Raw genomic sequence first — 16,483 nt, 5'->3', positions numbered from 1 at the left:
ATGATTACGTCATCAAGAGTTATAAGGCCACGCCCATTTTTTTAAAAAAGACTCTCCTTGGCTTGTACTTCGATGTTTATCAATATTACTTTGCAGGAATGTATATGATAGTAATACATCAAGGATTGTGTGAATCAGTCTAATCAGGATGGAAGGGATTTTGGTACAGAAAGTGGGATGACATTTCAAGACACTCACCGCAAGTTGGTACCGCGCAGAACTCAGTCCTGGTCAGCGGGTCTGTAGTGTAGCACCACGGTTTGACGTCACGATTTGGGTTCCTTTTATGATGAATACAAGGTAATAATCAGTTATAGATATTGATATTGATAATATCGTGAGAATAAAGAATGATAATGGTTTTTATTGGTCAGAAATCACCCGTGCAATGGCAGCGTTTCTTCTTGATCGCTGAATTGATGCAGGGTTTACACGGTTCACATAATACATATTGGTACATATTTGCTCCACGCTTGTATTTTGTGGAGCTGTCGCAAGGGTCTGGGCGCCACCAGGTGACCTTAATACGACCTTCCCTAACCGAAGTTAGGTACCCATTCACACCTGGGTGGAGTGAGGAAAGTCGTGTAAAGTGCCTTTCCCAAGGGTGACAAGATCGGTGACATGACAGGATTCGAACCCGGGACCACTTGATTCTGAGCCGAACGCTCTGCCATTACGCCATACGACCCCACCCTAAGAATATCAATCTTCTACTTCTAGATCTTACCAAAAACCATTTCCCGCCAGCTATGATTACCCCCATCCCATCCCGTACCTGCAGTAGTTGTCCTGCAGCCCGGCCTGAGGGAAGATGTCGGCTGTGGTGTTGAAATGATGGTGCGGGGTTTGGGAGTCCCAGCGCTGACACGCAAGTCCTGATGACGTCACGTTCACCTTGCCTCTATAGGATACTCCATTATCATCATAGCAGTCACCAGAAACTGGAGAAGGGGACAGTATTATGGAAGTGTTTTGCATTGACTTGGTTCAACAAACAAACAAAAATCCAAGTGTCCTACCTTGCCGTAATGGAATGACTGCAAAATTCAACTTCACAATGACTAGCTGTAGCACCAACATGTAAAGGCAGGGGCAAAATCGAAACATTAGAAGCAAATACTGACAGCAGCCCGGGATGTCGCAGATCTGCCACCTGATGTTGGGGTCTGTTGTGTAGCACCAAGGACGGTCCCACCCGTCTGGGTTCCGGCAGTAGTTCTCATTCAACTCCGTGCCAGGGAACCTGGATAAGATAAGATTATTAAACGAAGGCTATGTTAAACTGTTGATAAAATGTATAACGAATGTGGATAAAGTCGGGATACTCTTTCAATTTATCAGAGGCTTCAGCGTAGAATAAAAAAAACTGCATCTGTTGAACCGTAGCTCACCTAGACGGGATGTCGTGCTGATGAGGGGTCTGACTGTTCCACCGCTGACACGGGATGCCGTCTTTGCTTACCGACACCTTGCCTCGGTATGTGGCTCCGTCACCAAAATAACAGCTCTCGGGAAATACTATCAGACAGACGTAGAACAAACCATTCAGTTCCCTGTGAGACCAATGTTGTCATGGCAGAACTGCAGAACGATTTCACTAAATGCAAAGATATTCGTGGTTGTCAAAATGTGGTACCTCACCTTTTATTCCTTCCGAAGATGTAGCTGTTGTTGCTGAAAGAACATCAAAAGGATTCATTTCTTCCATCAGGAGAACGTAGACCAGTTAGATTCCTACTAAATCTATTTCTGTTGTTAGCATGAAAATCAGTTTTTTTTTTTTTCATCTATGTGAAGCGGGAAGAATTGTAATGCTAATTTATTGAACAAGCTACGAAATACTTCGAATGCCAAATGAGAAGTAGAATAAAGAGGAATACTAGCTAGTAGTTTTGTTGGAAGTCTACCGCAAAATAAACTACATCTTATCATATAGTGGCAGACGTCAAACACTCCTGTTCATGGTCCGGTCAAGCGCCAAAAGCTGAAGTGGTTCGGGCATGTATGCCGACACAAAACACTTGCCAAGACCATTCTGCAAGGTACAGTTGCAGGAGGGAGGAAACGAGGAAGGCCAAAGAAGACCTGGTTGGACAACATCAAGACATGGACGCCTGAGTACTACACAACTGATCAGAGAGGCCGAGGACAGAACAGGATGGGCACGGATCATTGCGGCTGGCTGTCATGACGCCCCTACGACCACTGAGGTCATGGGTCATGACATGAGTGAGTAAGTGAGTATCATATAGTCGGCAAGAATATGACCTAACTGATTCCCTTTCCGTCACATTTACTGATGACGCACGCCTCCCATCTGACGTACGGGTCCTGGGTATAGCACCAAGGTTCCGCCTCTCCATCAGGGTTCCTACAGAAGTTCTCGTCCAGTCCGGCCGATGGGTAGGTTGTCGGGGTCTGTGTGTGAGGGTGGGGGGTCTGGCTGTCCCAGCGCTGACATGCCCGGCCAGAGGACGTGATGTTAACCGCACCACGGTAGGATGCACCATCGTCGATGTAACAGTCATTAACTATAGTAAAAACAAAATAGACTTTTCAGGTTTCCGTATGACATCAAAGGCTTTTTCTTAATTGAATTAAATAGCATCATCTCGAGTCAACCATACCACGGTAGGCTGCGCCGTCACTGATGTAACAGTCTTTAACTGTGAAAAGATGTTTAAAACGTCAGCTTTTTATATCAATTGTCTTTTACCTAAGGGAAGGAGGTTCACCTCCGACGTGGGTATTGTTTTTGGTCATGTATATGTGTTCGGGCCTATATCTCAATATTCTTTTGCTGGATTTGCATGAATTTTGGTATGTGGATTGTTATTAAGGTCCCGAAGAAACGTGGAGATTCTAGGCAGTATTTTCATGTACAGTAGATTTACTGGCTGACACCCGTTTCCTAAAAATATATTTAGGTTTAGTCCTTAGACAGCTGGCCTGTCTAGCAGTGTTAGTCTCTTCAATTTGACACCCGGGTGTCTTGAGACTTGTTGAGCATCAACTCTGTAGAGCAGGCTAGGGCTAGGGCTAGGGCTAGGGCTAGGGCTAGGGCTAGGGCTAGGGCTAGGGCTAGGGCTAGGGCTAGGGCTAGGGCTAGGGCTAGGGCTAGGGCTAGGGCTAGGGCTAGGGCTAGGGCTAGGGCTAGGGCTAGGGCTAGGGCTAGGGCTAGGGCTAGGGCTAGGGCTAGGGCTAGGGCTAGGGCTAGGGCTAGGGACATTTACAAAAACTCACGGACGAATAATATCTTCGATTTCTTGTTGTTGGAGAGACTTGAAAGCACCACTCTTCACATACTTACAACATTGCGGCACGGTACAGTACTGCCACCGAACATTAGGGTCGGTTGTGTAGCACCAAGGCCTGGGCTCTCCATCCGGGTTCCTACAGTAGTTCTCGTTAAGTCCCGCGAGAGGATGCCTGGTGGTCTGGTCGTGTGGGTGGGGAGACTGACTGTCCCACCGCTGGCAGGTCAGACCGGTGCTTGTCATGCTGACGGTACCTCGGTAGGTGGCGCCGCGACCAAACATACAGTGTTTGGTATAAACTGAAAATGGACAAAGAAGACCACCTGTTTTACAGAACTTCAAACTACGTCTATCAGTGTGGTAAGGAGAACGTGAAATTATATTGATAAACTGTGAAATAGAAATAGCTGTAGATTTCAAAGTGATGTAACATCCAGGAGGTTTAGCATAGAATATTAGAGGATCAAATCTCTATATCTTGTCCTTACGATTTGTTAAGAATAGAAGGTTTATAACATACATACCTTTGTTTTTTGGAGCAATGAGGTCATCCGTCCATGCTATGATTATGAAAGGCAATCAAAAAGCTTTTGGTTAGTTTCATATTCTTAAACCCAATTTAGATATAGTTTTACTATAATACAGATTTTCAATATACATGTACGTGTTAGTTAAAATCCTCCCACACCATAAGGTGTATAGGGCTGTGCCCATCCCCGTTTCATAGCCCTGGGCCACACCGTGGTGCAATCACTGCAGCAGGGGGCTAGTCCACTGGTAGTGGAGTGTGTTTAACTTCCATACTGTTTCAGAAGTATGTACCATTTTTATAAAGTCTTTGGTATGACTCAATGCGCTTCTTGTCCAGAGGTGTCCTACCCGGGCACGAACTCGGGCACGAACCCGGGCACGAACTCGGGCACGAACTCGGGCACGAACTCGGGCACGAACTCGGGCACGAACTCGGGCACGAACTCGGGCACGAACTCGGGCACGAACTCGGGCACGAACCCGGGCACGAACCCGGGCACGAACTCGGGCACGAACTCGGGCACGAACTCGAGCACGAACTCGGGCACGAACTCGTGCCTTCTGGTTCCAAGTAATTTGAACCAGATGTGGTAAGTGACAGAAGCGCAGACCACTACACCACAGGGACACCTTTCAATACGTGTAAGACGTAAGAATACCTGCACAGTTGTGCCAATCATCACTCAAGACATATCCGATGCGACAGTCGCAGATGATGTTTGGCCCATCGCTGGTGCAGATCTGAGCACAGCCACCATTTGCGACACGACACCCGTCTGAAGTAAACATAGAAATCATAGAATATATGTGACATGTTAGGGTATTTCTAAAACAGTTACGCAAGCAACAATTTGAAACAGTCAGACGTTTCAGACAGAATCCGCTGTCTTTCGTCAGTGACTAGTGGAAAGAACTGCAACTGCCACTGAGGAGAGACCGCGGATGCTGTCTGAAACGTCTGACTGTTTCAAAATGTTATCTAGTTGCTTGAATAACTGTTCTTTGGCGTGTCTTTTACCTGGATGTCTAACCTTCATCAGCATATCAAGGTATTGTTCTCTGCATTTTAGCTAGATGTTAGATGCTTGATTGTCATGTAGAGATAGGAAATGTATCCTAAAAGAGGTGTTTCTAAGTGTACTTTGCCAACAATGCCCAGTTACAGGTAAGAAAAGATTAAAGAATATACTGGTGACATTACAAGTCTACTACTAAAATCAAAGAACTAAAAAATGACAAAAGAAGTGGGTAAATTCGACTTCCACTGCTTCAAAAGTCAACCCCAAGAAAACTGGTACTGTGTAGATTTTAGAATGTATCCTTCAATATCGTTGTAGTTATCATTATCATATTTGCTGTTTGTACTTGCAATTAGCCCTCGGCCATGTATTTGTAATAAACTTTTGTTACCTCCAGAGCACGCGTCATTTTCACCTGGACCTGGCGATACAAAAGTAAACACAATTCAGATACGATCTACTAGACGTCCAACAAATTCAGATCAACACTCGTCTAAAAAACGCCAGATTACCTAAAGTATTCTCCAAGCAGAGGTTTCGATTGGGGGGGGGGGGGGGGGGGGGGCTAGTAGTGGTCGGGATTTTTAACGCTGCTCTCCCTTCACCTCTGCGACAGAACGCTTCAGGGCGGGGCTATCCTTTCACTGTCGCTGAGGGCATCCTCCCAGCAGACCCGATACTGTTCCTTACCTCCCATAGCGGCCCTGCCCTTCCGAGCCCCTGAACACGCTTCTGGCGACGTCACCACCAAACAGCTTTCAGCCAATCAGAGGGTTTGCTAAAGCTCATCTCGAGCAATGCCGCAAATGACGCTGGGAAGCTATCAGCCAATCAGCTTACGTCTTACATTGCTACTTAATTATTCATGAGCAACCAACGACTGTTTGTGCCGAATAAGGCTAGCTCATTAATCATTTATGAGCAACTGTCAGGGACGCCCCCAGAAGTCAAAATCTCCGTCCAAAAAATTAGGGCTGAGACCGAGAGGGTTTGCCGAACATTTCCCGAGCGGGTTTCAGCGCTGATAAAGGAGGGTGGCTGAGGGCAGCGTTAAAAATCCCGGCCACTACTAGCCCCCCGATCGAAACCTCTGTTTGGAGAATATAGATCACCTATTTGGCAGATGAATCTCTTGCGAATGGAACAGAAGTCGTCGTCCCATCTGAGCCCGACAGCTGCCCAAAGCTGCCCGCAGTCCTGACCCGTGCCGGCCCCGTCGTTCGGTTCTCCGGGAGCCCACTTACTGAACCCACAACCGCTCAGCGGAGTTCCATCAGACCACGTCCACACGTTGTACGTCTAGAAACCGTAGAATAGAAAAAAAAGTGGTAGACAGGCTCTGACAATTAAACCAAATGTCACAGAAAAATTACTGACATTTATGCTACATTAGTAGATGGAAGTATAGCAACATACACTCAGCTACAACAGTGGACGGTACCAGGTTCCAGTGACCTTTAACCCCTTGCTAAGGTACCAACTTCCAGTGACCTTTAACCCCTTGCTAAAATACCAGGATACTAGTAGTATTTTCTAATGTCTGCATCAGTATTTTCTAATGTATTTTCGAATGTCTTTAAAAGTATTATTGTTGCGGCTACTCATTTAACGTGTACCAATACACCAATCTCAGTTATCCATTGACTATGATCTCTATTACTGTTTGATGATTTCATAACTTACCCTCTTGTCATTCAATCCGATCCAGTAGTCTTGATCACGATACGGATTGACTTCCCGAACCATGTCGAGGATGAAGTTGTGAAGAGATTCTGTCTTGATGTCCACGAGATGTCCACCGTCTGCTTCGCACGCCTGCTCCGCCTGGTAGTGGGACTTGGCTTCGGTGAACACCTTGTAAGAGGTGTCGTCTCGGAGGGTGTAGCCGGGATAGGATGAACCGTTCGCTGAAAAATTAATGGCTGTAGTTACGTTTGTGGCATCGAATGACCGAGCTGAGAGTAGCCTGGAAACCATACCATCGGGGGCTCCTCGATATCTCTACGGCGCTGGGAGTGACACCGCCCGCCCAGACAGCTTAGTCCGCTCGGGGTGTGTTTACGACCTTGGATTAGATTACGTCGCCGTCGACAGGGCGGCGGCGGAAGTAGGGTGGCAGCGAAATTCCATATGGCAGATAAGTAGACAGGCTATCAGAAACGGTTCAATAAAGCAGCTAGACTGGGCCCGGTAAAACATCCCTAAGCCCTAGAGACTGGGACCAGGCTAAGCTGCGAGGCATGCAGACGCATGGTCGATAGGTCCCGGGTTCGATTCCTGGCTAGACGATGTGTCCTTGGGACTTTCCTCACTAGCTCTGTCCAGGTGTAAAAATGAGTGCCTTCAGTGGTTGGGGAGGTAAAAGGTCGTGGAAGATGGCTCCGCCTTCCAATACCGTGCCCCAGACACAGTGGATGACAACCCACTGCCCCTATGGCCTCAAAAAAGGCTATAGAAATACGTCTCCTTTTTATAGTTACGTGACGTTTCGGGACTGAGAGTGGGTGGATCACAATTCGGTCGAAGAAGGCCTAAAGATCAGTTGAAAACTCAGAGCGTGTATTTCATTTGCGTTACAAAGAAGGTTGAAATCATTGAAGTAGCTATAGATCCCTCCATTCCCTTGGTTCATCCGTAGTGTTAGGCAAGAATTCCTCACAAAAGCGGGCATATAGCTATGTACACAATTTCTTATGTAACCACCATCTTTTGACACACTTCGTATATTTACAATCACAATCAAAATTCAACTATTAATATTACTGTTTCTTATTGAGACTTTGTACTTGCCGTATACGTATTTCATCTATTCATTTCGGAGCTGGCTTGGATGATAAATCTTTTTTAGATGTTGCCAGCTACTTAGCTATGTTTTATTCAGTTTTGCAGTGTGAAAAAGATTATCATTATCCTATCTAGAAGCTCACTTTCCATAGCCTGGAATCCAAACCTACTATAGCTCCCGAGTCTCCTCTCCGCAAATATTTTCTTTTACTATTTACAGAGAGGGGATTCGGGAGCTATAGTAGGTTGTGATACCAGGCTACGCTTTCCATGCTGATACTAGCACATTATTCCATTGCAAGCAGAGACTAAAAATTACCAACAATTACAACCTCGCGTCCAAAAAAAACACGTCAGCAGAAAAGACATTTGATACGGAATATGCGACATGATAAAATGTCCCGGTATGCTACATATGCATATATGCATTTATAACCAACAAAAACAAGTACTAAACACCATCTTATACCAACCTTAAGCTATAAGACTTGATATACATAAAAGTTACACCTATAACGTTTCAAATAGGTCAGTGGGACGCTAACTAGTCTTACTTCTTAGTCCCCTGTAGCTCAGCCCTATCGTAGTTTCACCGAAGAAGTAGCAACAGTGTCAAGATATTTTGCCGCCCAGCTTAACGCTTGAAAAGCATCCACAATCCACATACACATGCCTCTTAAACCAATATGGAAACGTTTCTACGTACATCTATACCAGACGTCACGCATAGATGATATCTTTATCCCGGCTTTGAACCCAAATTTGTCCTCTTACCTAAGAACAGTCCATGGAGGGCTTGCAGCGCCAGAATCAACACAAGAAGGCGACACGCCATGTTGAGAACACTCCAACACGGTAGACATTCAGCCAGGAAAATTACATTAATAATGCAATCTATATGGTGTCGGCATATCGTCTGTCGTGCCCACGCCATATTGCCTAGACGTATCAGACCTTTGGTTTCCTTGGAGATGCTTACATAAAACCATATCATAATCGACGTGTTGGTTGCCATGCCAACGTCGTGTTGTGTTGTGTGTGAGTAGTACTTTGAAATGGTTGTAGCCATAATACGCAACTTATTTGCACCGTAAAGAGATTAATTCAGTTAGGGGGGATGGGCACCGTTGCTAGTACAGTAGAATCCAGCTATTTGCATCCCTGTTAACAGCATATTTCGGGGATATGCATAAAATTCTGAAAGGCCAAACCATCAGTCCCATTCACACCATTATAGATAAAATGGCATGATTGCATTAGCCATTTTCGTATAGTCCTGCTATTTGCATAAAATACATGTATATCGAGTCCGTCTGAGTTCCGCATTGACAACTTATTGGGTTTTGTTAAGTTTGCGGTCGAAGAAGTGGGCTTTTTCGGTTCGATAACCAGGCTGCACAACAGTGGCGGTCAAAGTAAAAACAACTTTTCCCCCGCAAACTTTACCTAAGCTAAAAATGTCAATACGGAACTCGAACGGACTTGAAATACGCAAGAGTTCAACCTCCCTCCTTATAGAAAATTTTATTCAATCCAACGTAGTTTCGTAATTGCGTTGCCGTTTTATTTAGGTCATTCTCACGGAAATTATGGAGCATGTTATAGTTAACGTCAACGTTATATATGATACACTTTTCAGTGTTCGATGTGCTAATAACATACCGCTGCGAATGTAAGCTTGATCATACATCGATCGTACTCTGATCTCTTCACACATATCATATTTTTGATACCTTTAGTGAACCTATTCCAAGGTATTAACGTTCCGAGTTTTGGGTTGAGCCATTGGGAACGTCACGACAGGATTATGAAAAATTAAGTTTATCAATTTAAAGAATTATGTTTTGTCACGGGGAAACATTTTGAACAGTGCTCACTGAGAACATAAACATCATGCTTGTCATGCGAACACTTGAACTATCTCTGAACCGAGTCAATCGACAGACCGTCTCTTTAGCGCCACCTTGCGATAGACATCATCCTTGCAGCCCTAGCAGAACAAGATGGCGTCCAACTCGCTGGAGCACGGCGGTGACGGTCCGGTAGAAGGCTCTGGCAGGTCAGGTGTGCTCCCAGGAGGACCAGGGGTGGCTGTTCCTGGTCCAGAAGGAAAGCAGCTAACGGTAGGGACTGAACTTACAACATTTTACTAGCATAAAGCGGCTATGTCAGCTGCGATGCTACAGTGGGGAGGGGGGCGTCGCAAGGACACTCATCGTCCTTGCGTTGCTTCTCCAACCAGATGTACGGTTTCGTCTCGTTTTTGTACGTCTAACTGTTAGATATCGCTCGTTTTGTGCTTCTCGTGCTTGGCATTTCATTTCACGAAATCACGTTACGATTGAAGCAACGTACGGCGTAAAAGACAGACAAGGAGACCAAACCCTACATCTGCTTGGAGATTAAAGTGATACATAACAAGTTATGCACCTATTGCATAACACTTATCAAAACAGGGACAGTCTACATTATGATGAAGGCTCATGGGGGACATGCAATTGTTTGTACATATTAGTCTCATGGCATTTTTCTTTTTTTTCTGAAATTCTTCAGACAAAGTTACAAAATTAAGTACTATATATAGTAATCAGCTACTTCTTGTGTTTCAGTAATATCTAACGGTGGTTACTGTTATACAGTGCTATGTATAACGTTATACAGATATCCTTTACAGCAACTATATGTGATAATATTAAGTTTTATCTGTTTCAATCTGATATGTTGTAGGTTACACCAGAGGAAATGCAGATCTTCCAACAGTGCCGAAGAGAGAGCTTCTTTTACAGATGTGAGTTTTCTTAGGGTCTAAATTGTTTTTCCTTTAAAGCTGTAATGGTGTGACAAGTCATTTGGTGTGATATATCCATATCCAGCTGCTGCTGCTGTGTAGCTTGGAGTCCGGGCTTGTTAGCTTCGGCCCTCGCTCCTAACATCACTACCCTAGCGGACCAAAGCTAACATACTTAGGCTGGACTCCAGGCTATAGGGGAGACTAAACAGTTGCAATAAATGCCAGTAAAGCATGTAGGCCCATGGGGGTAGTGAAGAAAAAGAAGGTGTCATAATCTCAGGAATCGAAACATCAGACTACAAAAACTTACCCTCAAATACTAACCAGTTATGTCAAATGTCATCAGATTCATTCCTGACAAATTCTATACGGCTATTCTCCAGATAACCCCCCTAATCAGAGCCCTTGGATAGGTCCTACAGGCTTCAGACACCCAGTTGAAGACCATCCCACTATATCAGGGGGGGTGCCAAAACCCACAAGGTAGAGAAAGACGATTTATTTTAACTAAGACCCCGTTCACACTCATTTTTTTCAATCGCGATTGAAGTATAATCGCGATTGCTCGATCCGATCGCGATTGAACGCAAAGAAACTTTTGCGTTCACACTGCTTTTCGCCAAGTGGATTAAAGTACGCCGTGATCCGATCGCGATTGAAGCACGATTGAAGCAAGCTATCGGCGATCATCTGGTAAATGTTGTTGTTGTCCTTGTTTTGTGTTTTTTTTTCCGCTAGACATTGTCACTTGGTGCGGTAAATGTCCCTCTTTCGGTGACATTTCCCCAGTTTCGCCTGCACCTCCTCTCTCCCCCAGATTGCGATGAGGACCCTGGTCTCCTCATCGCGCCATCTGCCACCAGCTGAAGTTGCTGACGGAGTTTTATTCTTCTTCTTGGGCATTGTTGACGATGAAAAGTTGTTGTTGTTGTAAGAGAGCGATCTGACGTGCGGCTTGGGTTTGTTTTCCCGCGCGATGCGAACTATGACCCCACGTACCCGCACGTGTGACCTCCCACCCCCGGAACCAGCCGAAATCTCCGCCGATCGCGATGGAATGAATCGTAGTTGTGTTCACACTCAAAATTTGATAGGATTGGATTGGATCCGATCACGATTAATCCAATCAAACTACCTCCGGAGGTAGTTACAATCGGATCGCGATTGGGAGCGTTCACACTGAAAAAATCAATCGCGATCGGATCGATTCAATCGCGATTATACTTCAATCGCGATTGAAAAAAATGAGTGTGAACGGGGTCTAATTCAGCAAATACAGAGTCTATCCCACCACAGCCACTGCCATACTGCCCAGATTTCACAAAACAATCCCACCAAAAAAGGATTTTCAATGGTTTAAACCCTGATTTTTACCTGAGGTCTCTCACCGTGGGGTCTAGGAGCAGGCGCTAACTGTTTAGTCTCCCCTATAGCTGCCATGTGCATGTGAAGCTGATCTTTTATGCTGAAGGATGGTTGGAAGGCAGATTCAGAAGCTAAACAGTGCATAAGTGTCTGGACATTCCCAATCTCACAAAGCCAAGAGTACTAGCTTTGTTCCTTTGTAAAGTCTGAATCAGTTCAGTAAGTCCTAGACACACATGCTTACATCTAGAAGGTCATCACATAACAAAATTTTCTTAAGGTATAATAACCACAATATCACTAATATGTCTATATTCCAGGCTTACCAATAGGGGGAGTATTTGGACTTGCCACCAACAGATTACTTGCTGCAGGTACTTAATATTATATATACTTGATAATGTGCTAAAAATTTGTATTTTTCCTTTCAAGTCAACTACATTATGTGTAGAATATGATGAAATGGATAAAATTAGAAATAACATGCAACTTGATTTTTATGATTCGTTGGCGCTCTGTTGGAAGGTGGCCCAGTATCTCATTATTGTATCTTTATGTACATGTATTAGCTTGAATGATTAAGATGGACATCCTTAAACTGCACTGACTGTTTCTTTTTGTGTGAATAATTCCAGGGTTTCTGAAGCCTGGAAGATTTGGAACAGGCCCTAAGTACATGCGTAAGTTAAAGACCTTACTCAGAGATAAAACAGTTGTCTTGATGCCCTTTATGGCGGTATTTTCGGTGTGTAAACTATATGGATTGGTCATTTTGTTCTTTCTGGTCTGCTCAAGTATGAGAAATAGAAGTCAATACATTTGTGTATGTTGGAATTACTGTAATCTATTGCAATATGAGTACAGCTTACATGGTAGAGTCACATATATTGTATAGGTACGCAGATACAGTTTTGTTCAATCTCTACCTACCCTGGGAGACCAGACACCGTATATCGGCACCCCACCAAGCACCAGCCCCGCCCCACTCTCCGCTGTAAACCCAAGCTTCGCTAGCCGAATACGTATTCGGCTAGCGGAGCTTGGGTTTACAGCAGAGAGTGGGGCGGGGTCGGTCTTCGGGGGCAGCGGGGGGGTGGGACGGGAAAGCTTGGGCGCGTGCGGTACCGGTGCTTGGTGGCGCGCCAATATACGGTGTCTGGTCTCCCAGGGTAAACTCTACCAGCAATATATCTCTATATCATTGTAGCTACAGCTTGACATACCTGACAATTGTATTTACACCAAATTGCAATATTGTGCAGTCAATATCGTGCAATTCAGTTGTAAAATGTATTGTACTGTACTTCTGTCAGTTGATTTGTAGGAAATCAACAATTTATTTTCTGTCTGTTTATTGCAGTTGCCGCAGTAGCAGGCTGGATTCTGGGGAAGTGGTCATACATGAAAACCTGTGAAAACAAATTTCTCTTACTGGAGAGTTCTAACATAGGAGACATGATTAGAAAGAGAAGAGGAATGGTGCCCATTGGTGGGTAAGTAACCCAATTATCACAGACCAACAAATAGTTTGGAGAGTGACAAGTTTCTACCCAAACAGTCTGAACAAGGGTTAGAAGATCTCATGCCTCCGAGAAATATTTACAGTTTCTTGTTTGTCTTGTTTTTCAATTATGCAAATAAGGTTTTGACTAACGTTACCTGTGTTTATCAATTAATTCCTGTGAATATAACTATCATATGGATAGAAAATGCTTTACCATTTCCTGCCAGCCTGTGGGATAACCATGTTGATCTCCAAGTTCAATAAGATTTTAAAATATGTCTGTCATTAACTGTTTTCCAGAGATGGTGCCAGTGCAGATCCCTGGGGTACACCAGGGCATGAAGGGAGTGGAACTCTGCAGGCTCCAGACGTGGGCTACGGTCAATATAGGTCTCCTGGGTGAGTTCAGTTATTCTCTTCATATTGCCAGGCTGGAAAAAGTGGAAGAAATTCCTTGCAGATAATAATTTGATAAGAATTGTTTCCCAAGGTTCTTTTGTAAAGACTGTCATTTGTCACCAAAAAAGGTAGTCTGACTCTGACTTTGACTATGCTTTTATTTGGCAAAGACACAACTTTTAAAATCACTAATTACATGCAGAGTAAAAAAAGTGGAATGCCAGTAATGCCCAGTATCAATAATATTTGATATTTGCTATTAGTATTCATGTTTTCTTGTTATGACTCTTGGCCTTTTTTGTTGTTGATTGTAACATATATTTTGTACACTCCTTGTTCAGCCAATCTTCGGACTATGGCAGTTCCTCATCATTTGAACAGGGCTCTTCTGGGGGTTTCAGGGATACTGAAGTGGAGTTATCAGGACCTGTGGAAGGTACATGTATTATGGTCTCCCCACACATGTACATGTACACTTGTTTTTTTTGCAGTGTTTAACTTCACGGATAGAACGCTTGTCTATAGTACAGTAGTAATACGAAATTCCTACACTGTGGTGTCTTGATTTTGTGGTAAGGGGTCACGGCGAAAATAAAACAACTGCAAACATTTCAAGATTAAAGGGGCATATTGTGACATGAGCATAAAACAAAATTCTTTTTTTAAAATTATTTTTCTACATCATTAGTTGAATCTACCTTATTACACTGCACAGCAATATTCATCATGTATGGATGCGACTTTGTAGTATCGTGCGGACGTCTTTAAAAAAATTGTATACGCAATCCCCACCACCACTTGATTTGTCCGCTATTTTGTCGAACCATCGCCGAACACGCGATCGAATGTGCGACGTTCTGAAGTTTGATCACTTGTGGTGATTCCCCTATGACGCTCGATCTCCAACCGTAACGGTCGATTCGATTATTTCTTAGCGTTCTATGCTGGCTTATTTGCATATTAACTTGCGAGACGCAAGTTACTAGTAATTTGTAAATGAACCAGATTTTACACGTTTTGCGTTTTTCGTCGTTTATTGATGGTGGAAATGTGACAAAATGACGGGAATATGTTGGAAATAAGTAACAAATAAGTTACAAATGTGAATCTTAGTGTAGATCTTTCAAATTCTTACTATTTGTAGTTTTTGCCCACCAGATTCTATAATATGCCCCTTTAACAGTACTATGATCTAGTTATGAACGTTGAGTATTCAATGATTTCTTCACTTGACAGCGTTTGGTCCAATGTCCATCCCTGAGGATGAGCAGTCCAAGAAGTACATGACGTATGAAGAGCTCCGGAAGCGGAATCGAGAGGCCTCGCCACCGCCGGTGTCCGCCCCACCCCAGCCGTCATTTCAACCCTCCTACCGGATTGGTCGGGACGGCAGTAGGGAGAGTATTGACGAAAGAGCGGCGGATGCTCAATGTGAGTTCACAGTACTGAAACTTGATCTACTATAGGTCTGTTTGTACTGTGTAGTACATTACATATAGAATACAACACGGTGTATTTCGTATCGCCCAAGGTACCAGCCCGACACGCGGGAGGGCTGGGACCGAGTTGTAATCTATGTCATATGACTACCCACCCAAAAAAAACATAAGCTCCAAGCAGATCTACACCAGTACAAAAATCGTATAAGCTAGCCAGAGAAGGTCCTAGCTAGCTTACATGTACATGTAAACGATGTTTGCACCGGTGTAGAACTGCTTGGAGATTTAAAAAAGCACACATTTCAATAATAAGCCAAAAGTTTATACAATTTTGTGTCCTCAAACAAAAATTGTAACAACATCAGTTCCAACGTCAGATTCAATACTGGTTATGATATTGTTCTTCTTTTGACTTGTAAGAATAAAACATAGTAAAGGATTTGGTCTCACAGTGTTATAGCTACATACATTGTATGAGAACTCCCAGTGGCGATTTCAAAAGTGTGCCTGTCTTGACACTAGACAGGCATGCTGTTAGTGTAGGCACATTCCCAATATACAAAATGTAGCAACGTTTTGTTGACATTCCCCTTTTCCTCTTTTTCCAGGGAGGAAGAATCAGTATGGCGACCTGAGAGACTGAGAAGAATAGATGGAGAGCACTTACAAAAAATTGAAGAGTGGCACTGAAGACTTCTTGGTCTTAAGTCTAGTTATGCAAACGTTATACAGACAGTATACACTAAAGAATGCTTGCTAAGAATTCTGGGATGATCCATACCTTTTTATTTGAAATTTCAAGACCTCATCAAGTACAAATATTAGTTAGTCTACAAATTTTGCATATCAATTTTCCAATGTCTTTGCATTAGCATAGAACCCATTGAATTGTGATAATGTGGATAATCTGTTCCGAACATTTTAAGATCAACAAGGGCAACATTCATTTGTAAGATTATCATATGGCACGAGTTACAAATGTACATCCGAAAATAATTTCATCAAGTTGGTGACGTTTCGGTGTCTGTCAGACACCTTCTTCTGGACAGACACCGAAATGTCAGCAGGTAGGAAGCCACTGGTTGTGTAAAAAGAAAAAAACTCCAATATCCTTCGGTATGAGTTACAATTTTCAAGCAGATGAACTGATGTGTGTAACATTAATTTCATGCAGAACTTGCACTGTCTTGCAGCAGAAGTTACTGTAAGTCACACATTTCATGATACCAGGAATAGATTATGATGAATGTGATACATTTGATGTAATTGTTTCCTGATCTATTAGAATAAAAAGAAGCTGTTATTGCTGAAAATTGTTGCTACATTTTACTTACCGTAGACTATGTAATTAACTAGATACTGAAGGAATCAATGTATGAAGAAAATAATCT

The 16,483-nt window shown here is 43.5% G+C and overlaps 2 protein-coding genes across 2 annotated transcripts; one reads left to right on the top strand and one right to left on the bottom strand.

The window, feature by feature from the left end:
- Positions 1-134: 134 nt before the first annotated feature.
- Positions 135-8,429, bottom strand: LOC136437520 (plasminogen-like). Its single transcript, XM_066432135.1, has 13 exons — positions 8,369-8,429; positions 6,494-6,717; positions 5,923-6,109; positions 5,202-5,231; positions 4,451-4,567; positions 3,785-3,820; positions 3,314-3,559; positions 2,277-2,534; positions 1,645-1,677; positions 1,395-1,521; positions 1,128-1,246; positions 779-944; positions 135-281 (listed from the first exon to the last, which is right to left on the bottom strand). The coding sequence occupies exons 1-13, from the start codon at positions 8,427-8,429 to the stop codon at positions 140-142; spliced, it is 1,746 nt and encodes a 581-aa protein (XP_066288232.1). The 3' UTR covers positions 135-139.
- Positions 8,430-9,580: 1,151 nt separating this feature from the next.
- LOC136436883 (OCIA domain-containing protein 1-like) lies at positions 9,581-16,483 on the top strand. The gene is made up of 9 exons (XM_066431273.1): positions 9,581-9,717; positions 10,322-10,382; positions 12,071-12,124; positions 12,386-12,430; positions 13,111-13,243; positions 13,555-13,653; positions 13,995-14,089; positions 14,890-15,084; positions 15,701-16,483. Exons 1-9 carry the CDS (start codon positions 9,598-9,600, stop codon positions 15,733-15,735), a joined length of 837 nt encoding a protein of 278 aa, XP_066287370.1. The 5' UTR covers positions 9,581-9,597; the 3' UTR covers positions 15,736-16,483.

The sequence above is a fragment of the Branchiostoma lanceolatum genome, chromosome 6 (assembly GCF_035083965.1).
Source record: "Branchiostoma lanceolatum isolate klBraLanc5 chromosome 6, klBraLanc5.hap2, whole genome shotgun sequence".
NCBI classification, from domain to species: Eukaryota; Metazoa; Chordata; class Leptocardii; order Amphioxiformes; family Branchiostomatidae; genus Branchiostoma; species Branchiostoma lanceolatum.
The sequence above is the reverse complement of the archived record's forward strand: the minus strand, read 5'-3'. Positions and strand labels throughout refer to the sequence as shown.

Coding starts and splice junctions, on each gene's coding strand:
- LOC136437520 (XM_066432135.1), bottom strand. CDS start 8,429: ATGGCGTGTCGCCTTCTTGTGTTGATTCTGGCGCTGCAAGCCCTCCAT. Junction 4,568..5,201: donor AAATGACGCGTGCTCTGGAG/GTAACAAAAGTT, acceptor TGTTTACTTCAG/ACGGGTGTCGTGTCGCAAAT. Junction 1,678..2,276: donor ATGTGACGGAAAGGGAATCA/GTTAGGTCATAT, acceptor ATGTTCTTTCAG/CAACAACAGCTACATCTTCG.
- LOC136436883 (XM_066431273.1), top strand. CDS start 9,598: ATGGCGTCCAACTCGCTGGAGCACGGCGGTGACGGTCCGGTAGAAGGC. Junction 10,383..12,070: donor AGAGAGCTTCTTTTACAGAT/GTGAGTTTTCTT, acceptor TCTATATTCCAG/GCTTACCAATAGGGGGAGTA. Junction 13,654..13,994: donor GGTCAATATAGGTCTCCTGG/GTGAGTTCAGTT, acceptor CTCCTTGTTCAG/CCAATCTTCGGACTATGGCA.